General features: G+C 38.1%; 2 protein-coding genes across 3 annotated transcripts in view; both read right to left on the reverse strand.

Annotated features, from left to right (window-relative positions):
- Nucleotides 1-3,372: 3,372 nt before the first annotated feature.
- On the reverse strand, nt 3,373-6,494 carry LOC149098247 (uncharacterized). Its single transcript, XM_089277856.1, has one exon. The coding sequence runs from the start codon at nt 6,026-6,028 to the stop codon at nt 4,676-4,678; it is 1,353 nt and encodes a 450-aa protein (XP_089133982.1). The 5' UTR covers nt 6,029-6,494; the 3' UTR covers nt 3,373-4,675.
- A 3,651-nt stretch (nt 6,495-10,145) lies between these two features.
- The window catches only part of LOC110050913 (uncharacterized), a 54,731-nt gene continuing 38,720 nt past the window's right edge, over nt 10,146-26,156 (reverse strand). For both annotated transcript variants that reach the window (XM_089276956.1, XM_089276957.1), the window contains 18 exons: nt 25,774-25,902; nt 25,299-25,329; nt 23,779-23,846; nt 21,485-21,574; nt 19,647-19,766; nt 19,005-19,102; nt 18,078-18,111; nt 17,460-17,585; nt 16,918-16,953; nt 16,072-16,140; nt 15,759-15,839; nt 15,060-15,191; nt 14,441-14,554; nt 14,086-14,163; nt 13,213-13,368; nt 12,891-12,941; nt 12,031-12,081; nt 10,146-11,647 (listed from right to left, as the gene is read on the reverse strand). In XM_089276956.1, coding sequence (XP_089133082.1) covers nt 11,540-11,647; nt 12,031-12,081; nt 12,891-12,941; nt 13,213-13,368; nt 14,086-14,163; nt 14,441-14,554; nt 15,060-15,191; nt 15,759-15,839; nt 16,072-16,140; nt 16,918-16,953; nt 17,460-17,585; nt 18,078-18,111; nt 19,005-19,102; nt 19,647-19,766; nt 21,485-21,574; nt 23,779-23,846; nt 25,299-25,329; nt 25,774-25,902 — 1,572 coding nt within the window. In that variant the 3' untranslated portion in view covers nt 10,146-11,539. The remainder of the gene's footprint in view (nt 11,648-12,030; nt 12,082-12,890; nt 12,942-13,212; nt 13,369-14,085; nt 14,164-14,440; nt 14,555-15,059; nt 15,192-15,758; nt 15,840-16,071; nt 16,141-16,917; nt 16,954-17,459; nt 17,586-18,077; nt 18,112-19,004; nt 19,103-19,646; nt 19,767-21,484; nt 21,575-23,778; nt 23,847-25,298; nt 25,330-25,773; nt 25,903-26,156) is intronic.

Here is a 26,156-nt window from a genome sequence, read left to right on the forward strand (position 1 = left end):
CCCAGAAACAAATAAATAACATATTCTTCATTAAAACAAGTCCGCATTAAATTGTCCTCAAGAAGAAAACTCGTGTTTTCAGCTTTTCTTATACATCACTGAAATTTACAAATTATTATAATTAACGAACAAGAACGTTGCTGATAACCGAACAGAACACGAAATGTAATTCAACTAAATAACTAGCACCATGCAAACTAAGCGTCTATGTTGTGAGTGCGTGACCAAATGACATCTATGCAATGTGATTGCCTACGCAGGAACGTATTATAGATGGCCATGATAGTGTTATCTTTTTTCTTTGCACGCGGTCTTAAAAAAACATTGCCTAAAATGACAAAATAGACAAATGCGTTTTTTTCCCCTAAGTTATGCTAACTGCAAAGGTCCTGCCCTTATGTCGTGTTAGACCTTTCGTAGGAAACCATTTCACCTCTTTAGCGTGCCATACGACGCATTGCGTATGTGACATAACGAAACGCCTGCTTCTTAGGTGGCGGCTAATTATTTCCGCGGATAGTATTTCCAGCATTCATACCTTGATGAATCAATAATACCAGTCCTTTGCAGTTTACGCTAAACCAAACGTATCAAACGAATACCTAGTTATTTGTTATAAAATTCATGTCTTTTTCTTCAAGTAACAGAGTACTAAAGCAACACTATAATCGGTTAGATTTAAATGCTTATAACCCAAAAAAAGGCCCCGTGACATGAATTTTCTATAATGTCACTATAATTATGAAACGGACATTAGCACATTAGACAAAAATTTTCCCAAATTTTGCAAAACAAACCGGAACAGACAAACAACGGAAGGATCATGCAGACACTTTAAAAGTTTGTTTTAAAGTTTGCTATTATTGATCCAGCAAAATGTTAGTGCCGGAAGCCGTTATCAAACGCCTTAGCTTATAAAAGCATATCTTGCAATAGAAATGAGCCTAAAAAATGCAAAAACACACGGCAAATTACAGAGGTGTCAAACTCAACGAGTCGACATGCAGATAACACGCAGACCTATGACCTATAAAAAAGTTTGCCATAGCACGATCTAACGGCTCAACTTCACTTAAAATTCCTCCTTATTACACAACATGAAGTGCCCTTCATGAACACGAGTGAAGCGACAAGAAAGGTCGAGTGACCGAACAGAGAACGGCAAATGTACAAATGTCACGAACCGTAGAAGTCGTGTAGGCTAGTCAACCCCATTTTACACTTAAACTTTTTACCACATTTAAAGAGATTTGTATGGAGACGCCATGCTGGCCGGAAACCAGCAGAAACATCTGTCACTGAGTTTGCCACAAAAGCGTGAGAAAATCATAATCATTACAATAGTACTTTTTCTAATACTGTTCAGATAGCCAATTTCCATGAAGTACATCACCTTTTTAACAAACATTACAGCTCTCTCGGCCGCCAATTCAAGCGTAGTCTATCACAAAACCAAGAACCCATTGTGCGTGCCATATTTTTGTCGTTAAGTAGCATGTCTTTCCAGTAGTTCTTGATAACGCTAGGACAAATATCTATCGCTGCGAAACTCGATTTAAAAACGTCACAGTCCGGAGTTCAATTCTTCAGGCGGATCAATTCTTCGGTCGGTGTAGCAGATCTCAAAGAGTAAGAATCGAGATTTGGACCGCTTAAGTAGCCCGCTAAACATATATGCTTTAGCGTGCGATATAATTACAATGAATAATAATTCCCAGAGATTCTCGCTTTTAAAGATTCCCCATTTTAAAGATTCCCCATTTTAAAGATTCCCCATTTTAAAGATTCCCCATTTTAAAGATTCCCCATTTTAAAGATTCCCCATTTTAAAGATTCCCCATTTTAAAGATTCCCCATTTTAAAGATTCCCCATTTTAAAGATTCCCCATTTTAAAGATTCCCGCTTTTAAAGATTCCCCATTTTAAAGATTCCCGCTTTTAAAGATTCCCCATTTTAAAGATTCCCGCTTTTAAAGATTCCCCATTTTAAAGATTCCCGCTTTTAAAGATTCCCCATTTTAAAGATTCCCGCTTTTAAAGATTCCCCATTTTAAAGATTCCCGCTTTTAAAGATTCCCCATTTTAAAGATTCCCCGTTCCCCGTTCCCCATTCCCCATTCCCATTCCCCGATTCCCCGTTCCCCGTTTTAAAGATAGCCCTTGCGTAAGAAACATTGCTGTGACCTGAATCTTAGCGAAAGTCATTGCATATTTACCTTCTTTCTCTTCAAGATTCTAGACTTAATCGTTTGAACTGTTTTCATTTTTATTTTGTTTATTTTGAATTGCATGACACTGAAAACCGGCAATAAAGCAATTCCATGCTCGATGCCCGAACGATGTGACGGCGAATTTCGCGTATAATCCGTCATTGCGTGCTTAATGATACCTCTTTCTACGCCATGCAGTCATGCGAAGACAATTTCAAAGTGCCCATTGCATTCACTTTAAAGAAGAAAGAATCGGTCGCTTTGAAGGTCTTCCACAGTTTAAGTGGAATGATCTCGGCGAACAAGATGTGATAGGGGAAGGGTCGTTTGAAGCCGTTTTTATCACAAAAACCAGGAACAAGGACGGAAAGTCAAAACAGTGGTTGACAAGAAATCACCCGCTTTTAATAAAGATTCCCCATTTTAAAGATTCCCGCTTTTAAAGATTCCCCATTTTAAAGATTCCCGCTTTTAAAGATTCCCCGTTTTAAAGATTCCCGCTTTTAAAGATTCCCCGTTTTAAAGATTCCCGCCTTTAAAGATTCCCCATTTTAAAGATTCCCGCTTTTAAAGATTCCCCGTTTTAAAGATTCCCGCTTTTAAAGATTCCCCGTTTTAAAGATTCCCGCTTTTAAAGATTCCCCGTTTTAAAGATTCCCGCTTTTAAAGATTCCCCGTTTTAAAGATTCCCGCTTTTAAAGATTCCCCGTTTAAAGATTCCCGCTTTTAAAGATTCCCCGTTTTAAAGATTCCCGCTTTTAAAGATTCCCCGTTTTAAAGATTCCCGCTTTTAAAGATTCCCCGTTTTAAAGATTCCCGCTTTTAAAGATTCCCCGTTTTAAAGATTCCCGCTTTTAAAGATTCCCGCTTTTAAAGATTCCCGCTTTTAAAGATTCCCCGTTTTAAAGATTCCCGCTTTTAAAGATTCCCCATTTTAAAGATTCCCGTTTTTAAAGATTCCCCATTTTAAAGATTCCCCATTCCCATTCTCCCATTCTCCCATTCCCCCATTCCCCCATTCCCCGATTCCCCGATTCCCCGTTCCCCGTTTTAAAGATAGCCGAGTAAAAGCTCTCAGTATACCCTGTTACAATAGATATCATCTGAGATATCATATCATATGACTGCAAAACAAAACAAATGATGTTCAATAGCATCTAAATTAATCTACAAGACAAAGATCTTTATTTCCACATAGCATGCAATTTTTCAAACAGAGCTGTAAAATGTGGATACTGCAAGGTTTTACATATCTGGGAGCAAGACAAACGTCCACACTTTTCACAATTTCACCAAGATTTACTCTTCAGAATCACTGCAACACAATTCCTTAGCGAAAAGATTGGCCAAAAGAAACAACCTTTTGTTGTCTGGTACACCTTCAAATAGACAATTCTCATTGGCTAAAAAGTCTTATTACACGCCTACAACTCTAAATACTCAGCAATAAATTAACTAACACGCTAAGGTAAATATGATACGACAGTTGTGTTAATACCCCATGACACTGTGTTGTTTTTGTTATCAACGTGCATACTGTATTGCAACCCCCTACAAGCTTCATTCTGTTTCAAGACGATTTAACCACAAAGATGGCCAAATAACTACAATAAATCCTGATAATTAAAAATAGCCGAATGACTTACAAAAGGATAAACAAAATAGCTGAAGCTCATTACATCTGCAAATTTTCCTTCGATATAGCCCTGCATATTAACTAATGGGCCAATGTACAGAATCTTAACTAACGTTCCTTAACCTGTAAAACCATCGTATCTAGTCATTTTCAGACAAAATACGAACTCAAGGAAACGTTCGATTAACTGCTTCGTTTCCATTATTACACATGCTCGTGCTACGAAAACATGCATTTAAATTTAACGTTTATTGCAATTTTGAGCCGAAGGCAGGAGCTCAGAGCCTATATATGATGGACATGATGGGCTCCTAGCCGAAAGATCTATACCGCATAAACGAAAACTTCTTCGAACCGTTCATTTTTCTCTGACGTGTTTCTGGACTAGGTGGAAAAATACTGGCTGAAGCTTCCCTAACAAATTCTAATTAGCTCGTTCCGAATGACTGAACAAGTGCTCGGAGAAAGTAGCTACCGATGTGCATATTAATTATAAAGTGCAAGCGCCTTTAAATGTCTTGTCCTTGCCTAAAGAAGTTTCCAATTCCCCTGACAAGCAGCCATAACAAGGAGTAAATAACGAATATAAAGGTCTTAACATATATTCCTCGCTTCCCACATTTCATGCCAAAAGCAATGTTCTTAACAGTAGTATTAAGATGGCTTTAGAAGCGAGTCATGACATTACTTTAAGAGTGTTTTTGTGCTTGTGAGGCTACTAAAACTTCTCGGAAAGCCAGACTCGCGATTTCAATTGATTAACGTAAAAAATAACAATCTAAACTAACACATGAAATCACAGTTCAATGTTCCGGCACAATCCTCACTCCTATTTGTGTGCGGGATGTACTTTCGCAATTTTAGCTTTAACTGGAATATTGTCTGTATCCAGACCGGGTGTTTGATCTCGCGTATCAAACTCGACGTTCACTTCAGGGCGGAATATGAGACAATGCGTGGACCCACCAAAATGGAACATACCGAGCTGATCGCCCTTCTTCACTCTATCCCCTACTTTGACAGTGATGTCGTTGGAAGACACTTCTGACATGCCGATTGAGACGAAACACATCAAGCCAATGTCAGGATTGTCAGCTTGAATGTAGACAATTCCTCGGGCTGCTACCTGGGCCAGGTATCCTTGTGACATGTTGGGTGATGCAGGGTCATCCCTGATGTTGTGGGTTTGAGAGTAATAGGAACCATCCACGAGTTCTGTTTTGTAAATGGTTCCCGACACTGGGCTGTGCCATCGGTGATAACTGGTGGCGCTGAGGAACGCTTGGTAGATGGTTCCGCCATAAAATTGCTTGGCCAGGTCACTCATGTTCAGGATGAAATCCAAGGAGTACCTTTGCTTCTTTATCCAAAAGTAGTCCCTCTTTTTCACGGCTTTAGATATCTTGAACGGCGCCGACTCACAGGCGTTCGCAACAATGGAATCATCATCTGGAGATTCTACCCGACGGATTCCTGGGCGAAACTCTCTGGTGAAAAAATCATCCCACGATTTAAAACCGTAATGCTCTGCCTCCGGGTTGCATTTGAACTCTTTAGCAAAGTTCGGCATTGCTTCCATTGCATCGTGGCCAAACCAACCATGTCGGGGATCCTTGCTCAAAACATAGCAAGAGTCTGGACTTGACAGGAACTCTCCCCAGTAATTCAGAATATTCTTGAACAATCGGTTGATTTTGTCGTTCAGGAAGGCAGCAAATCCAGCAGTCGTAGCCATTGGCCAGTTCAAGATGACATTGATGGGGAAGCCAACCAAACCAGTCTTGTTAAACTCGGGGGCTTTTGTCATGATGCAGTCGATGATTATAATCATCAATTGCCAGGACGGGATTTTTGTTCCTTCTGAAGTGTGTAGGAGAAGATACTGCTGCCAGAACATTTGATGGAAGAACATGTTGATCTCGGGATCGGAGAGTATCGCATCCAACAAATCTTGAACTGGTTTATGTAGATTGAGGTCTTTAACTTCTGCCGCGATAGTTGCTGCTCGAAGTCCAGCCATGGCGCTTTCTTCATTTTCATCTGGTGGATGTATACCCGTTATCAAATCTAACTTATCTTTGGACTTAACTTTGACTTCCTGAATCAAATTGGCTAACCATTCGTCAGTAACTTTCCTGTCGGAAGGAAGCCATTGCCCAAAACGATATGGCCTGCTGCTCATGTTAGTGGTGCGTGTGTTTCGCTGCTCGTTTTGCTGTGAAATGATATTCTTCTCTCAAGTTTGTCTACTTTTAGGTGCAATTTTGATTATTTCAGGGGCACCCAACGGATCGTTTCGGTAAATTATCTGTTCGGAAGGCCTTTAATCCCCTCTGATTTTCTTGAGAGAATTGGCACCTCGAACTTTCGTGATATGAGAAATTTAATGTCTGTTGTTTTCGGACTGTTGAAAATGTCGTTTTGAGTACCGAAAAAAGGTCAGCTATCATTTTCGGAAAGGCGATAAGACCTAAGGTTTTCGGGAAATGGACAAAAAAGCCCTAATAAATTCGAGAATACTCAAGTTCCCCTAGAATATCCGAACAGATAAAATTTTTTTAGTGCAACCTAAAATTAACCTACAGAGCTTTAAAAGTACTCCAGATAGCCTAAAACAGCATCTAACAGCATTAGAGAGAAAACGGTCGTTGGGTGCCCCTGTTATTTGCACATGCGCAATTGATGCTGTAATGAACGTGCAGTAATTTCTGTTATGTGATTCAAAGTAGCCTTTGTTCGCCAAAAGACCCCATAAGTTTGTTTTGTTTGATATTTGTCCGCATGCAAGACCTCTAGGACCTAAAAAAAGATCAAAGTTATGTGATAAGATATTTGGGTTAATACTTGCTGTCAGCAAGTGTCAACACTAGTTGTGTCAAAAGTGGGTGTTCTCAAGGTAATAATAATAAAAAAAAAAACCCCGGAAACATCAGTGCAGTGACGGCGTGGTGATTACAATAAAACTATATATGCGCACAAGTCACCTCTTGGCATGCCAAGTGTGAAGAATCGATTTTTTTTAGCGTTTAGACGGAATGATTTGACAATGTCACTCCAACTTTGCTTATATTTTACAGCAAATTCAGACAATTTAGAGGGCATTCAAAACCCCCCGCTGCAACTGCAATGGAAATATTTAACATTCGTCGAATTGGTAATATAAACATGAAGTTATGTTAAATAAACATGATAAATCTTTACACTTCATCAGATCAAGCAACCTCATAATTTTGTTCATTGTTTCAAATTATGCCTCTTAAGCCGCACTTAAAGCAATTGTGTATGATTGTTAACCGAAAATAAAATGAAGACACCCCCACGAAGTTTTATACTCCTTGAGCAATTTTCATTCCCTAGTTAATTGCGGTTTTCGTGGACGTAGACTTTGTACATTCCAATGAACGAGTTGCCAGTAACCGGATACCCGTGTTTGCGAAAAGAACTCTGGGATCGTCAGGGGGCAAACATTGCAAGTCGCTAGAAGGAAATGTATGGCGAAAAGTTGTTTCGACGCCCAAAAACATGGTTTTGGAGAGAGATCAACGCTTTTTCGCCGTTCTTTTATCGCAAATTGATTTTGGCAATTTTGATACATGGAAAATGTAAGTTTTTGTTTGAATAACCGTGAAATAAGAGAAAAAATTTACCGATAAACTCCCTTTTGCTTGCGTGAGGTTTATTGTGAAATACATTGAATAGAATATTGAAAATTTCAATACACGCCTGATCTCGAGAGGCTACCCGGAGCAAATGGTAGAAAAGACCCTCCGAGAAGTTAATATTAAGACAAAAAAGAAGCTCTAAAACAGAAATCGAAAATTGCAGAATGAACTACTACCCTTTGTGTCGGGCTATTTTACTCAACCGCCAATACCAAGCTTTGGAAAGCACAATCACGCACAAATGGCACTTTCAAATACAAATACTTAGAGATATATTCAAGGAGCTACCCTTGATCTGTTATAGAAATGGAAAATCACTGAAATACGTGCTTGTAAAAGCAAAACAAAGGCTTTGAGCAACACAGTAGCCACACAGCATGAGTCGCGCGGACTCATTTGTCATTAAATCAACCCCTGACAGTACAATGATCGCCACTGGGCTTATTTCCAGTATTATTTGTACGACTGAGCTTTCAAATAAGCCAAAAGTAGCCTGTACACAACTTAAAAGGCTTTACTGGGTTATTCCTCCGTCTCGATTTATACCTAATTAATTTTGTAATATTTTCAGACCATTACGCGATGTAAATTTCACAATAAACCTCACGCAAACAACGGAGTTTATCTGTAGATTTGGTCACATATTTCACGGTTATTCAAAGAAAAACTTACATATTCCACATATTAACATTGCCCAAATCCATTTGCGATAAAAACGACGGCGAAAAAGCGTTGATCCCTCTCAAAAATCGTTTTCTTGTACCTCGAAACAACTTTTCGCCATACATTTCCTTTTAGCAACTAGCAATGTTTGCCCCCTGACGATCCCAGAGTTCTTCGCGCAAACACGGGTATCCGATTACTGGCAACTTATTCATTCTCCAAACAAAACAAAACCTGTTTGTAATGTACTTGACCCTACAAACCAAGAACGGCCTTTCAGGCACCGACTTGTCTAGATCTGTGTTCTGAAACGCCTAATCTATTCAGTGATGAGGTTACGGCCTGATGCATCGTTTGCGTTTGCTCCGCCAGTCAACAAAAACAACAAGCTTAAGCTTCGTTTCGCCCATTCGACCCTATTTAGCCATTCAGTCCAATCCAGTGTAGATTTAATTGTAGATGACATTGATGATTACATATTGCCTGTATCCAAATTGCTGAATTTACCATTGCGTTCCCACACTTACATTCAAGTTTCCGCTCGACAGGGAAATAATTACTGTAAAATTCCGGCTACAAGCACTGGGCTTTAACAACTTCGACAACTTCATAAGGGGGTTTAAGTGGCCTTATATCCGGGGGTGGATGGGGAGGGAAGGGGGGGGGGCCTTATTACTGGTTTACACAAAACGTTTCAAAATTAGCTGATGCCGGACGAAATCCAGCGTTACTGAAAGACGTTATATCTTCTTGGTAACAAGAATCACAAGGCATATACGCAAATCGCAAGAGGTCATTATCTGGAGATTCCTTAGGCTGGTATGAAACAAGAAAAAGTAAAGTTATGTGAAATGATATCGTTATTCGATCGTGAATGACGTGACACGTGACTGAACCCAATAGATCGTGACGGAAAGACCCCATCAGCTGTTTTCCCAAACCGAAGTATGTTGTTTTAGGGTACAATAAGTCATGAACGTCATGCAGTGGTATGCAAATAAGTGGCTCTGTATTCTGTGTAGTTTAGAGAATGCCAGCTTATAACACACGCCCACTACGATGGAACCTCAGTACGCCGCGCCCTTTTCAAATCCAAACCGAGACCTATACAGTGTAAAATGTAGCGGAACCTGAGCGGAATTCTCCCGTGTTTTGACCGAAGTACAATTTCAACAATTTGACTAATGTGGGAGCCCCTTTCATGTAATAGCAATACTTTCTTTCCTTTGGTTCACACAGTTTGAAAGTTGATATTTCTGTTAGGACGAAGTGCCATGCCAGCCACTAATATCAGACAAATTTTTACGTGAAGAGGACAGAAAGCGACAAAATACGTGATCACAATACTTCTCCTGCCATTTGGCAATGCTTCGTAGGTGAAAAAGGCCCCAAGAAACTGAACTGGCAAAGAGTTAGATCAATAAAATGAAAGTTGAGGAGCGCAAGCCACTGGCGTTGCCGGAGGGGGGATGTGTGGGGGGATTATTGCTGAATTTTTTCCTAGTTGTCGAATATTGACGGAATGTTTTACAGTCATCCTACAAGCGGCGGATATTCTGGAATAATTATATAATCCTGAGTCAGAAGCACGGAAAGTGCTTAGAATACTGTAACAAAAATATTTGCAAATTAAAACTGAAATTTCTGCGAAGAAAGCTTAGAAAAATCGGTGTTAAAAGCTATCAGAAAAGACTGACATTGTTCCGAGGAACAATCAAATCCCGGGGCTGGGAGGGGGGGGGGGGGGGCGGAACTCCCATATAAAAAGGAAAAAGGACGGGGATGCTTAAGGTGGTTTTGTTACCTCTCAGGGTGTTCAGCCTCAAAAGTTCCACCGCTGAGCGTGGTACCTTTTAGGGTATGGAGGCCCCAAAAATTTGACAGGAGATATCTGACAATATACTTTACGAGTAAAAGGTATTCGAAGCACATCATCTTTATCGCTGTCAAGAAAATTATGAAAGTGTCAGTTAATGTGTTGCTTTAGAATTGGTAATTTGTTTATTTATTTACAGTGTCCCCAATTAGCACATTAGTGCTAAATACATCGACACTTAAATAAAGTGATTATTATTATTATTATTATTATTATTATTATTATTACCTCTGAAGGCTTACAAAAAATTATTAAGCCACGCCCATAAGGATCTTGGTACCCGTCTTAGGGGTTCTTTTTAAACTTTCCGACGAGCATCCCCGTCCTTTTTATTATGGAGTTTCCCGGGGAATCAAACAATTTACCATGACCTACTAACAATATCCTCTCTGTGAATCAGACATTTTACTGCGCCTGAACACACGTAACGAAACATGCACAACGAAACGTAATTTTTACCTTTGCTCAAGGAATCTTATCTCTGTTGCACTTTTCACACAAGACTGGATATTCTGGGCATTCCTTCTCATGTCCCAGCTGAAAATAAACATCATGGATGGGGGGAGTTCTATGGATGGATGTAAGATACTGGTCAAAGATGGCAAAAATGTTTTTTTTTTTTAATGCCATAAAGTACTTGTATCGGAAATCTCAGTAACTGGATTCCATGTACACAGTTTAAATATACACACATTTGTTTCAGCCGCTGTAATGGCATACAACACTTAATCATCGGCACGTTACTTCTATTGCTTACTATCACGTTTACTTACTTACACATCTCATTACACAGATATTGATTTAATACTGGGATTTTTCTTGGTTATGAAATTTAATTTCCTTGTCGTGCGTAGTGAAGATACCATTTTTATCTTTCACACGTGAGGATATCGATGTCGTCATGGTTACGGAAAATGTATGATCTATCTTTCAACATCACTGAAGTTGAATTTGACTTTTTTATTAAGACGAAAACGTACTTTATCTTTGGATTTCGTTAAAATGGTTAATCGTGTTAATTTCAACATTTTCGATTACAGTCCAGACCTTGGTGAATAGAATAACTGAGACTATTGATGTTTCATCAATAACCATGTAATAAACAGAACATTACATGGCCACTTGGAGATACGAATTTTATCTTCTCGTATCGATGGTATCTGTTGCTCACACCATCAGCATGTAAAGATAACATTCGTATCCCCGAACCCGGGCCCCGCTCGGTCATGTTAATATCCTGTATTTATCACGTGTCACTAAGCTAATTATCTCAAACAGCACTCGACTCAAAGCCCGTGCAGTTTTGGAAAATATACCACTCGTAAAATTTATACGAAATTACATCTGACGTGGGGTACTTTCCATGTCCTCACCAGTGATGATATTGATGACTTCATTTCCTGGTTTTTCAGAGTTCAAGTTTGTGCAAACAGTTTGTCTATACAATAACAATAAAATGTTCAAAACTCCAGAGTCGAGGCAGTGTTTGAAGTCAAACACACTTGCAGAAGTACGCTTGCTGTAGTGTTTGCTGAGCTGTAAGTCTGTCTACATCGTCTGTATCAAGCAAGTCACCAAGAAGAGCCAAAAGGTCCGTGTCCTGCGACAAGAAAGAATCAGCATTTAAACAGCTAGTAGAAGTAAACTGTTGAGAAATTTAAGACTCTTGCATACCAGCCTTTAAAAAACTGAATTGAACCTCTAAAGAACTAAATAACAAACCTGAAGCCTAACCTTAATGAAGGCCTGAAATACTCCAGAGTATTGAACTTGTTCTAATAGCTATAAAAAAGTATATTAGTGCGCTAATATACTTCTAGTGTAAACATCTCGAGCCACTGCCTTACTATGACTGTATTATATCTAGAGTTGAAATATTGTACTTTACATGTTAAATAGACTAGCATTACGATGAATGCTATTCTAGCGCTCGCCTTATTTTTGTTTATGCTAAATCGTTCCGTGGTTCCGAATTATACCAACCTCAGTCAACTGAGAAAAAGTCGTTGTAGGATCCTTGTTGGGGAAATTCATCTGAAAGATGGTCTTGACATTAATTGTTATGAAAAATAAACAACGCTCCACCTTTGGTACAAAACCTATTTATGTACAGATATCCCAAAGCTTGAAATAATAGCTGTTACGATAGATCCTACGTTTGCTGTCCGTGAAAGCTGTTGTAGTTTGATGTGAAAGTGTTTATTATTTTCAATGATCAAACGCTTGACCTCTAAAGAGCTGTCATGATATATTAAGTCTTTTTTGTGGAGTTTAAATTACCGTCAAATCACGGAAACCTCAAATTAAAGGAGCTACGTAACGGTTTGCACATCTTGAACGGTTAAGCTTAAATTTTTCAAGTTCGTCGTTTTTAATCCGTGTCAATCTTCTCCATCCTTAACCATCCCTCTTTCCGTATTGTTTATTGTTATCTCTTTAGTGTTTCCCTATGTTAGTAAACTATTATTTTCAGGTTTTCAAAAGAACTCAATTTTTAAGTGAAACGTTCACTTTGCTGCGGCCGAAAAAATATCCAAAGCTAATAGTCTACGTGCAGCCGTACCCTGCCTCCGACCCGAGGAAAAACGAAAGAAGGAAACGTAGACGTTTTTCCCCTCCCGTTTGTTCTCCAGGGGTGGGTGCGGCTACACGGCCACAGGCTTAAAAGGTAACAAAATAGCAAATAGAATAAGGATTCAGGTGGATTACCAAACGACGAACTAGGAAAAAAAAAAGATGTTTAACTTTTTTTGAAGATGACCCTTCGATCACACAACTCCAATGACGGTGCATTGTATAGCATACAAAGAGTTGAACTAACAAATTAATGACAGTTGACTCACCTTGACAATTAAATCTCCAAATAATTTCATATCTTGAGTTTGACTACATTGCTAGAAATGCAAAGAACAACTCATCAGTGAGTGCATGCAAGTAGCCCACAATTTAACCCTATTTTCTGTAACATAGAGACACTGGGAGTCGAGGAGTATTGGTACTTCTCTTGAATGGGATGCCTGTGCATCGTCTATCGCAGGTTACCCCCTTCCTCTCCTCTTTTTTTAGCTTTTTGTTCCCATTTACGTTCCCCGCGTTTTGTCAACAAGAAACAAAATCGCTGGAAGTTGCAGCAATACAGCAGGTTATCAACAGAATAAAACTTACCGAGTCGGTAAACGGAAAAAAGTCAAGTACTCCTCTGTACTGTCCAGACCTCTTCTCCACAAATACACTTTGAAGGTGCACACAGCCGTGGCAAATGTTTTTCGAATGAAGTGAATTCAAAGCATCAAGAATGTCTCTCAGAACCAACGTGATAGCCTGCAAGAAAAGTACTTTACTTAATTTTTTGCTTCCTCGGTAAAGAGAGCACGGGACATTCCAAACAAAAGTGAGCTTAAGCAATGACGGTGGCGAGGCCGAAGAAACGTCGAGTAAACTGAAAAGAATTTAAATATTACTCTCGAATTACCCAGATCTATCTAGTGTGTCCATCGTTTCGAAAACTTGCTGAAGCTTAACATGTAATGACAGCATTCAATTCCCAATGGATATACGAAAAATTAGCCGTCGTACTTCTCGTTCTCAAAAATACATAAAATTTGGTCATTTCACGTTGCTGTTTACCTCTTATAAAACTGGCGCTCAGAATTGTTTGTGCTACAAGTTAGCATTTATGCAGTCAAGTTCACTGTAGTCTCCTCTTAATCCCAATGTTGATGTGGGACATAGAGTCTGGAAGATCGCGGGTGGTACAACATGAGCAAGCCAGTGAAAGAACGCAAGACACTGAGTTGCTTAAATCCTCACCATCGATCACTCGTTCACCCCTCTTCCACCCCTCCCCCGTCCCCTACTCCATCCCTCCCCTTCCGCCCAAATGGAAAGCAAGAAGTACTCTGGTTCATACTTCAGAGAAGGTTTACATTTAAAACGGTTATAAACAAAACGAAATTTCAGTTTTGTTTATGTCTTGAGTAATATTCTGGTAAAGATACGGCACCAGAAGGAACTACCAGACTGTCAATGTATGCTTACCTCCGACGAGCACTCATGAGATGCAAGCCATTCTTCACCACTCATCAAAACAGGCATTTGAACAAATGCCCTGTTTCCCTATTAGTGAAAAACATAACAAAAAAACTAGCTAGTCTTAATCGTTACTAATTCTAATGTTAGATACTATAAACGTGTATTTGGTTAAAGTAGTTTTGGAATACGCAAGTACTTTAATTACATGCAGTCGTTTTTTGGTCTACACGCACTTCCTAATGCTAGTCAGTAGTTGCCACGATTTGTTGAAATATTACGGACAATTATGATTTAATTTTCGAAGCTGCTTTTCTTTTTTTTTTTCAGAAGACGCAAGAAACGTTTAGACAATTGTAAATACCGTAACAAAGAAAGCATCCAAGGGCATCAGGAAAGGGTTATCAACACTGTGGTAGTCAACAGCTTTTCTTTGCAGAGTTTCAGTGCCTCCCAACTCTCTGTCTACATTCAGCTCCTGAGAAGTAAAACACAGGTTGAGGTTACCGGAATTTCATATATGTGTAACGTCAAACAAGACTTTATTTGCATAATCACATCAAAGGAATGAATCTGAACTACATGACAAAAAAATCATTGCGTTAAGCAATATCATGCTCCAAAGAAGGGCTAACAGCGGCTCATTGAGCTTATAAACTTCAGGTAAATAAAACAAGAGTTACCGTATGCATTTCAGCAAGGCATGCGATATACTATATGTGCTCATCTGTGTCATCATAGTCATGTCCATGCCATCAATCAATACTATGAAATATCCTCTGAGGGGAAACGTGCTCATACATTTATAAGGAGAAATGCATTTTTGGCTTTATAAGAAAAATCGATATCCGTAATTTCTGTGTCGTGTCCACGTTTTTTGCTACCATTTGAATAAATAAGAATGGAACTCTCCAATACTCTAGTGATCGCACTGAGATAAAGCATATCCTTAAACAAAATGATCTAATATTGGAAAGGCACACCTTCAATATACAAGGCCTTCCAGCAAATTCAGTCTTGATAACAGAACACTTGTCATGGCTAACAGAAGAAACACAGTCGTAGTGTGGATAATGTTCCAACTCTCTTCCTGGTTTCACCAGCCCATTAGATGTCTGTAAGATAAAATAAATACTTCTTGCTCTACATAGAGCTAGAAAACCAGAGCTCAGCAAAGCTATGTCAATTTTCTACGTTAGCAAAGCATTCAAATTCCTTGTCAACAGATCATAACATCCAAAAGGATATATCCATTTGTGTAGCGTATATTACATTGAAATGTCTTCGGTTTAAATACCGTTTTTTGTTGGAATTGGTTAAAACATAATGCTCCCCCCCCCCCCCCCCCGCAACATACAACGCACCCCTAAGCAGAAAGTTAAAAAATGTAACAGTCTTCTTTTGCACATTGCTTGTTTTACTGATTTAACCAGCAAAACCGGGCTGCTCAAGTACTGTAGCAAATGTCTGCAACAGCGGGGTGACGGGTGGCTGCAAAACTCCCATTACAGGGTATCTCTGAATACAGTGCTCAGAAATTGGACCTTTAGTATACGTATGTCCTTGCATTTTGTATATGTATGTTCTTGCATTTTGTACGTGTATGTTTTTGCATTTTAGAGTTAGGGAACATTAGCTAGTAGGACGGTACAGTGGAAACGGCATACATTGAAAATCCTTACCAAAAATCCTGAAACTCCCAGTTCAGGATGAGCTATTGGAAGCTCAGGGAAGTGTTCTGATGTAGACTTGGCCAATTCCGCCTGTCGTAAGAAGATATATAATTTTATAACAAGTAAATATTGATTCTAATAGTTTGTTAAAATTTCAGCACCAGTTGATTGTGCTCAATTGAAGTATTAGCCAAAGAATATACGGTATGTAAATGCAGCAATAGCCCAAGCTCTGATCTGTGAAGCTAGTTAAGATTCTGTTTAAGATGGACCCGTGAAACAAAGCTGGTCCTTCATGGCAGCTCTAAGATGCTGTACTAACCAAAAATTTATTTTCATCCTCAAAACGTTGGTGTAGTTGCAAATACATGTCAGAAATGTCACTTTCAACCTATAATGTAAAAAAAAAAATTAAAACAAAAATATTCGATTGAAGTGAGGCCGATACACAAAAGTTACATGACCATGACACAGCAACAATGTCCCATGTCCACTAAAATAAATCAACAGTACAAAATTTCACATTTGTTTTACATTTTATTGCAAAAATTAGATTTTACAAGGAGCGTGAGTTTTCTTGACCCTGCTTGGACATGCAGATTTCAAACGTATCTTACTTAATTAAAAGGCATTAAGCAACAACAATGCCTTAAAATAGTTTTTCCTAAAATATATCAGGAAACATTTTGGTAGGTCAATCGTTTGTTTTGTACGACTAAACGTTTCTACGGCATCAATGTTTTCAAAGAGTGTTTTAACGAAATTTGGTATAATTTCAGCTAAAAAATATGTTTTAGTGAGATTCTGGTTTTTATGGAGACCTTAATTCCCAATTCTTCTAATATTTAATCCCTAATCTTTACAGTTTTAGATCTTGTGTTTTAATAAATTTGTCTTATTTATTGAACATACATTTTGATAGTTATCTGAAATTACTGAAAAAAATTGGAAATAAATTTAGGCGGGCTTTTTCAAATAGATGACGTCATTTTGGGATAACATGACGTCATGATTGGCACATGACAAGATTGCCGTTAAAATTAACATATTTGGATGCTTTATAAGTTATAACTGTTTGATTATGATGAAGTGAATACTTTTGGGTATAGATGGTGAGAAAGGTTTGAGAAGTTTTCTTTCCTAGCTCGTTTCAAGAGCATAAAACTACCTGTTGCAGTTCTTCAGCACTTTCTTTTTCATTCTGCTATAAAATACGACAAAGGATTACCATGACTTAAATGTTACTCCACTCTTACAAAATAGTTATAAGAAAGATCATCTCCACATCAGATATTGATCATAATAATGAGATTTTAATGTTAAAATAATGTATATATTACACAGTCACGTTACTGACTGTCTATCACAAGACTTACAACCTTACGTGGATTTGGGACAATTTTTGAAACTTTGCATCCGTAGTTTACAAAACTATGGGTATTTGGGTAAAGGCTAACTAGAAGGTTTGTTAGCTCGTGCTTCCACAAATTGCTCATTTTAAGCATGGGTGTATGGGAATGTCAGCCATGGTGGTTACAGACTGGGAATTTCTCACACTAGAAAATTATCTGCTTGTCTTTATTTTGATTTTTCCTCCCTCCTGCCCGGCATAAGCCATATCTAGGAAAATAAAATTGTTGTAGACCCTCCAAACAGTTTGTAGCTTGTATTTCAGTCGACTTTCCATGTTATTGTATACTTTAAACCAACCTCTTCCAAGCCCTTCTTGTCTGCCAGCCTTTGACGAAGTCGTAATCGTAGACTTTCGATTGCTGTTCTGACGTCTTCCACATTTGTCAGATCAGGCTTAGCCTCAAGCCATGGACTGATATCAGTCTGTGATAACATCATCACAATCAATCAAAAATTAAAAGTAACAGAGAGAAGTATTACAAAAAGTTACAAAATGAGGTGAAATGAACTATGAAATCAAAGAATGGTGACCTAGAAAACAATCAACGTACATGTGCAGTTTTGTTTTCACTATTCCAAAACTATTGCTTTTTTTTTCCATTTCGCACTCTGTCATTCTCAGAGTTGTGGCATATTAGGCGTGGTTTTACCAAGGAAGGAGTCCAGAAGTCCTCACTGGACTTCCACTTCTCATTTTTCCTGACACTAAGCTTCAACAAAATATCATCATAACCATTGTTCTGTAGCCTGTCTGGTAACAACAGGGGAACAGGCGACATGTTTCACTGCTGTTGTCCAAGCTCCATCATCATTGCAGATATATCACACAACAACATTTATAACTCTCACCAGGAACATAAATGACAAAAGCGTCTCACTTAGACTAAGATCTGGAGATTCAGTATTGACACTAACCTGTAAACATTCATACTTTGGCACCAAGTTATCTCTGACAAAAAAAAAAAAAAAATGACTGAAAAACTTGGTAACTATGAATGCTTGCCTTACTTTATTCTGACTGCACTAAAGGAAGACAATCAATGTGAATAGTTTATTGAGGATGCGTCAGTCAGTCATCTGATATAGATGTATTCCGTCTTGCAACATAATCTGTATCCTTCCAAATCACAACTATTGGTTCTAATAATTAGAACCTGTACTATGCCAGATACGAAAAACCACTAAAAACCACTTCTTAGATGTGGCCAAAAATATGTGGAGACGTATTCCTCATCTAATACAACAGCAAGAGACCCCGAGGAAAGGGTACAAAATCAATAACGTAGAACATTTACAAATGTATGCTACAAGCTCTTATAAAAAAGAGCTTAAGAATAATAAAAAAGAGGACAAACACGAAGACTGACTAACCTAGAATGACCTAAATCTCCCGCTAAATGCCTAATTATATAAATAGTCCCTAAACGTCCCATCACACACCGCGAGCCTCTCCATCGTGCCGTCAGAATGAAAGGTTCTGACTAATTCGTCCCTCAATCGTCAGCCGAAATTACATTTTTCAAGAGGGCTTCTCGTCTTTAATTGGTTTAATTTTAGATCTTGGTTGAACAGTGATAGGGAATGGCTTCCACTAACGCATTAATTTTCCATGAGTAAAAGGCATGTAAGCGCATCCCTGCACCGAGGTTTCAAAGAAATCATCGATTAACTGATTGATCGATTTATTGATTGATTATATTCAATGAAGTAACCAAACAAAACTTGCTAAAAATCCTTTAACTTGGACAGTAATCCTTCAAAAGCAACTATGCATTATTGCATTCTGTCGTGGATCATCAATACAGTTTCCAATGAACTTAAATGTCTGATTGACAAGTTCACCTCAGTTCCTGAATATCATCCATTTCTCTTTTAAGTTCAATGATCAGAGCTTTTATTGCACAATCAACAATCTGCTTGGCTTCTTTGTCCTCGGACACCTGACAAAAAATGCATCAATAAATAACTAAGTGAAAATAACAGATCTGTTACTGCTTGGTAGTGATCACTGGAGATGTTAACACCTTAGAGGTTACTGATTTTTGATTAAGTTTTATGCCTGTATTCCTGGTTCACACTAGAGAAATAATGATCATAGAGGCAAGCAATAAACAAAAGTTCATATAAGTAGGATGAAGGTGGTGTCCGCTTTAAACAGCGAATTGTACTTTACTGTGCTGGAAACAGTAAATAATCCGACCGACTATGAACACATACAGTCACTGATACAGTAATCGACCGACTGTAAACACGAACAGTACAAGGTCGAACTCTCGCGTATCACGTGACTTTCTTGACGTCGTTCTCTTGATTACATAACGCCACACAAGCTACATTTGGGACCATACAGAAAGTTCATGAATGTTGATCATCAGGCCAGGAGCCTGTACTCATATCTAACAAATACTGATATTGTTTCTACATGTAAATCTGCATAATGTATTTTTTCACTTGCTTGTTTCTAGATTAAAATGTTACCTTTACCTGGGACTTCTCGATTTCGTCTTGTATTGCTGAAGACAAAGAACTGATCATCGCATCAAGATCACCAAATGACGCATGTATACTGACCGTTTCACTGCTGTCTTGGGATAATTGCAGGGCCTGAAAGAGTTTCCAATTGAGTAAGTGTCGCTTTAGAGCTGTTTTGAACAAGCACTGTGTTGTTGTTCATGGACGTGGCGCTTTCTCCAGGCTGACACCTTTTTATTTTTGCCGTAATTTGGGGCAATATCTGCCCCTCTGATAGGCAAAACATACGTCATTTGTTTATTAGCTGCCTGCCAGCGTCATACATTTGCGTTAAGTTCTAAAGTTGGTATTCTACCGGAAGTAATGCAAGTTTACTTCCCTCCGAGCCAGAGGTACATGTATTATTTGGAATTACTCGTCCCGGTACGCACCGTTTGACCCTCAACCACCTCATAATGCTAAGTAAATGTGTTCTATATATCAACACGCTAAATGATACTATGTTTGTTTTCAGCGACTTCATCTCATTAGTGCAGGATAAAATCGAGATAGAAAGATATATTGCTACCACGTTAAATGGTGAAAGGGAATTTCAACAGAAGTGGAAATTCTTTCTCACCAGTTAGGGCGTGTCTCTTAATAATTTGTGGCGAGTTTATTTTTTTCTGTAAGTAAGTAATTACAGTGTATTGTAAGTCCTTCCGTAACGTGATATGTAAGTAGGTTATGCCATAATAAGTAATCATTGCGTATTGTGAGTGAGTAAGCAAGTAACGCAATGCAAAATATTGTAGGCAGTCTTTTTCATGTATTGTAAGTTATGTTTGTAAGTTAGTAAAATAAGCATTAAAGAAAATTGGGCAAGTGAAACTCTTTTTTCAACGATTAAGGTGGCCGAACACAGTTTTCGCGCGCGCTTTTGTTGATGCAATTCAGCGCGCGCACAAGGATTGCAAAATACAAACATGCCGTCAATAGAGCGATCATTTTATTTACTCAACACCCGCAGTATATGTGCTATTTTTCTCTATAATTGAACGCAGTGTATTGATGGCTTTAGTCTTTTATCACAAATATATGTTAGAATAGGTAATGATGCAAAGAACTCAGCAATTCTCAGCTTTTTCTTTGTTACCGAAAGAACCCAGTTAAATGCAGCGCATGCGTAGTAAGTCAAGAAATTGCGATTGAATGAAAATTTACACTCTCGGAAATACGCCTATTTCTCGAGAACCACTCATTAGAATTTCACGAAATTTGGCACGAAAATACTTTAGGAAATAAGTAACTGGAGTATTGAAAATAATTGAACTTTAACAAAGGAAACTCTAGATATTCCAGTAAACCTTCAACAAGAGATAATTAAAGATCTCTCTGTTAAGTTATTAGCAAAATGGTGTTAACTTGTGAGAATCGTTACAAGCTTGTTGCATGCAAATTGTAAAGAAAATCTAATGACTAGATTTTCTACAAATAAACAAAACCGATTTTAAAGGCCCGTTTATTTTTATTCGTGTTGCCATGGCAACGACACATACGTCAGCTTAACCATCAAAAAACCAAAGTTTGTGTTGTTAACTTGCTTGCTGCCATTTTAGGCGACCGAGAGATCAAGGGTTTCAGAGAAAAAGGTGAATGAAACACAGGTATCAAAAACTGTGTTCAGCTACCTTAACACAATATAAAGTCCAGTGCTTTTAGGAGAATTTTTAATTCGTGCAGTTTTGCTAGTTTGCTCCCCATACACGATTATTCATATTACTCGAAAAAAGTACTTTGACATTATTTCTCAAACAATTTTTTTTTTTTGGAAAACGGAAGGTAAATGAAAGCAAGATCAACATTCCTACCAACTGTAAACGTGATAGTGCCGTTGAAAGGTCCTCTGTGCGCTGGTTTACTCTGTGCTTCACATCTGTGACATCCTGACGGCTTCTCTGCTATGATGATTTTAACAAATAGAATAAGAAGCTCTTTCCTAAATTCGTATCTCTACTTTAACATTAACAATGCATTAATACGTAAATTAATTGTCCGTTTTTAACAGGTAAATTCTTCATTAAGCCTGGTGGCCCATAAACGCGGCACTTATCATTGGTTCCGCACCATGAAGCAACTAGGAGTATATGCACTACTACTAACCAATCGATGAAATGTTAGTCTCTGGAAGGCTTAACCTCATAGAGTTAAAACCCGCATATAAAAACCTAATGATTTCAGAACCTACAGGCTGAAATTTGGCATTTAATCACCCAAAAATATATGAACCTGTTCAGCCTGGCAAAAAAAAATAAGTTCTTATTCAAAAATATGACTCCAATTATGATAGTCTAAATTATGAATTTTAACAAAATCTGACAAAAAGTTATTGTCTATGTTTTCTTTGGTTTACATTTTTTTGGGTTTCACTAGAAATATGTTTTCCACAAAGCTACAGTGTAATATAGACGATTCAAAATCTAAATATCTTATAAAAAAATACGAACCTATTAAGAACCTAATCAGCTTGAATTGTGAAAAACTACCCTAAAATATAAGAACCTGTGCAGCTTGACCTCCAAAATTCTAGGTTCTTATATGTGGGTGTTTACTGTACTCCTGGGTGGAGAGAGCGAGTCGGAAAGTAAAGTTTATTGATTAAGAACACAACTCAGTGACTGCAGCCAGAGTTCAACCTTTTTGGACCGCTGGATATGGAGTCCAGCACCCTAAACATTGCACCACCACTCCTCTACAAGTCATCACACCTATTAGTAATAGTAATTGGACCGAGTGGAGTAGAATTCAGGGAGAAATCGCGCGAGTAATTTCAAAATAGGACGAGCGCGAAGCGGGAGGTCGATTTGAAATTACGAGCGCGTACGACACGAGTACGACACGAGGTCCAATTACTAATTAGTCGCATCTATAACAAATTTCGGCAATAAAAATGTCTTTTGAGAAATTCTTTTAGGCGAAGACGTCTGTAGCGCTTTTCAAAAGTTTTGAAAACTGTAGGAGACATTGCCAAGGAAACCATTAAAGCGCGCGTAATCCTCCGTAGGAAAAAGGATGGCGACTGGTACATTTACCCATAGTTCTTAGCGGACGAAAACATTAACAACGTTCATAAAAACGTACAGAAACGTTATACAATCTTCAAACCTAGGCTACTTAATGTCCTTAGTACAGGGACATATATTGTAAAAATTCGTTTTTCTTTGTGCCTTTTAGGCTGTGTTAGGTTCGCAAGGCCTCGTGGTAAAATGTACATCCGCCATCTTTTTTCCTACGGTGGATTGAAGCGCGAATCACGTGGGTATCCATTACAGGTATCCAATTACAAAAGTTCAAATTGGATACCTGTAATTGGACACCCACGTGATCGCGCGCCGATTATGTGACAAATAGGCGCGCGGAGAACCAATCACGATCGAGAATTTTGTTATAAGACACCTTTAGATTCACGTTTCCCGTGAACGGCTAACCGCTAGGGATCACGTGACCAGAGCCAGACGTCACGTTTGAGGTTTTCGACTCGCGTTTTGAACGTCAAGAAGTAGGTTTTCACGTAAGTCATTTACCACAAACTTTATTGCCTTGAATTGTATTTTATGCCACGTACAAATGCCGAAATCGAATAAAGTGACCCTTTTTCTACAAATCGGATGAGTGTTTCAGGCAAATAAGCAATTACCTAGCCTTTTGTTGTTATTTGAAGAAAGGCACTTATCCTAAGTGGAAATCCAATATGGCGGCGGCTTAAGTCGAATGTGTGTTTTATGATGCTTTAGTTCTTTAGAAAACTACACATACTAGAAAACATTTCCTTTTTTTCAAATTAGGCGTTATTTTGACAATTTCTACTGTATTGACAGGATGATTTCTATTTGCTCCAATTGACTTCAATCTAAATCTGTTTACGCCCGAATGGCGAACGGCAAACGTCTAACCTCAAACCGCAGTTTGACGTTTGCGGTAAACGTGGATCTAAAGGTCTCTATAGATACGATTATGCCCATAATACCATAAATTGAAAAAGATATTCACAGGCAACATATGACGATGGAATCACTCTCTTTAGTCTGTATTACTTCAAAGAGCAAAGGTTAAGATGAGATGAAGACGAAAACTGACAAACACACACACACACAGATTCTCATACCAGCCATTCCTCGTAGGCTTCAACAGCTACTTCAAGATCTGGGTCTGTACTACAGCTATCAAGAGCATCTGAAATTTAAATATATTCACCAGTTTAAATCTCTTTACACAGTACGGAGAGATCTTTACTATTGTGATAAATAACTTGACTTTGGTGGTAGCATAACACTGCCTTTCAAAGATCAGCGATCAGCCAATCGTGTTCGCAAAGAAATCCATTCTCTAGCATCTAGGATTGATGTCAGCGTGAAACCCGTTTTTACAGGCGGAAAACTATCAAAAAACCTTGACCGTAAAGGAAAACAAGCTCCCGGTCGTCAGCACGCAATGCGTTGTTTATTCATTTGAGTTAATTTGTGTGATACAAATGATGTCGACTTTACTGCCCGACACTTACATCAACATATCAAAAAACATCGTTACTCTGCCGCAGGGAATCATCTCGAGACGTAGCATGGTTTGCACAAAGCAGTTATTTACATCTCTTTAGTCTTGTTGAAATGTAAAAGCAAGTTTGACAGTTTAATGCTATTCATTAAGGACATCAAGTCTTCGTTAAACACGCAGAAACACTCCATTGGCGCCAAGCATTTTACTTGACACAGTCATTCTTTTTTAGAGTTTTTACACAAATATATATATTTTCATTTTCGTTTTCTTTTGTTCTTTTTTTTCTAAATTATACGGCATAGGACCCACAAATATTTCATCTATTGTTTCATATTTTTCTTTATATATTTACTTTCTTGACTGGACAATGGCGTAAAGCAGCGCGGAAACGTCGTCGGTTTGTTTTTCAGAGAGTTCTAGAATAGTTTTTAAAAAATCCTCTAGCGTTTAATTTCTTGTTAAAACCGTTTTCAAATCCTCGTCTGTCATGGACAGTAATAATATGATTAAGATATTTTTTTAAAGCCACTAAAAACCTTTACATTTTGCTCCAACAGTGCGACATTCACTATTAGGCCATTAAAACCCCGAAATACAGTAAAAACCGGCGTGTAACAACCTAGTGGTTTAAGAACATGTTGGCAGAAATTTGCCATTTAATAAACAAAAGATAACAACCCGTTCAGACAAGTAAGATCGAGCAGCGGTTCTTATATGTGGGCCACAGCTAAATTATGATAAACGTTTTAACCAAGCAGTGTGACTTTGAGATTGCAAACTTATATTACAAAAAAATACTGTAAATGTAAGGGCTAAACACAGTTTATTCGTTTATTTTTCTGGTAATCAACAATTATATTTCTTTCATAGAAATTAAGAACCTAATTAAGAATCTACCAAGCTTAAATTGCCAATAACTACCCCAAAATACAAGAATCTATTTTGCTAGACTTCCAGAAATGTAGGTTCTTACACGCGGATTTTTACTGTATTAACAGCCCTAGGGGGAGCATAGCAATTAACTGATTGAAACTTTGTTTAGGCCTACTGAGAGAGAGGGTGTAATGACGAGGGGATGATATTAATAAGGTGATTTACTGTACTGTCATCAAATCATGTATCAGTACGTACCTTCTTGCTCTTGAAGCTGGTTAAGTACATGCTGAAAGAGAAGAACAAGACTGATTCACTTTCATTGGAAAAACGTAAAGAGCTATGCCAGTGTCGTCTTGTAGAAACTCTTCACAGATAAATTGTGAACAAATTTCATTTCATTTAGAAGTCAGAAGACTCTAAAACCGTGTATTAAAACACATCAAAGGTTCTAACATTTTTATGGTCTCCTCTTAACAAACATGAAGTGCATGGTTGTCAATTATTTTTAGTGAGGGAGGGTGTAGTAAAATACATAAAAATACAACTGACCCTTCTTTTCTGCCCTCAAATTTTACTTATAAATCTTTGCCAAGATTGGGTACAGAATATTTTGCAACCATATTATAGACTTCTCTTGAGCGGCAACATAACTTAAAGCTAGGTACGGTTTACAACAGCGGCAAAAAATTGAAAACAAACTACTTCATTTAGTTCAACAGAATTTCAATACCTGTAATGATGTTTCTTGCTCTTGAAAAGGTATCAAATCCACTTCTTGGCAAAACAAATCTATCGAGTCAAATAACTCTTTTCTTGCCTTGTCTCTCTGAGCAACAGTGTCAGCTGCCAACAACTCCTCCTACAGAGAAGCAATGCAAAAATTAATTTGTCGTTTGAAATCTGCTCTGTATAGACTTGCCACTTTTCAATCGACTCTCTTCAGGTCGTATTCCAATGAACGCTGCATTGTAAAATCAGTCTGGCGTCCACTTATTAAAGGTTATAGCAATACAAATTACCAAGCTATATGCCTTGTTTAAAAGGGAGGTTATGTATATCCCCATCTGAATTCAGATCTTTTCGTGGCACAATTTTGTAAGGCCTCCTGTTGGA

Source organism: Orbicella faveolata, unplaced genomic scaffold (assembly GCF_042242905.1).
Source record: "Orbicella faveolata isolate gen_17 unplaced genomic scaffold, um_ofav_v1 contig_46, whole genome shotgun sequence".
NCBI classification, from domain to species: Eukaryota; Metazoa; Cnidaria; class Anthozoa; order Scleractinia; family Merulinidae; genus Orbicella; species Orbicella faveolata.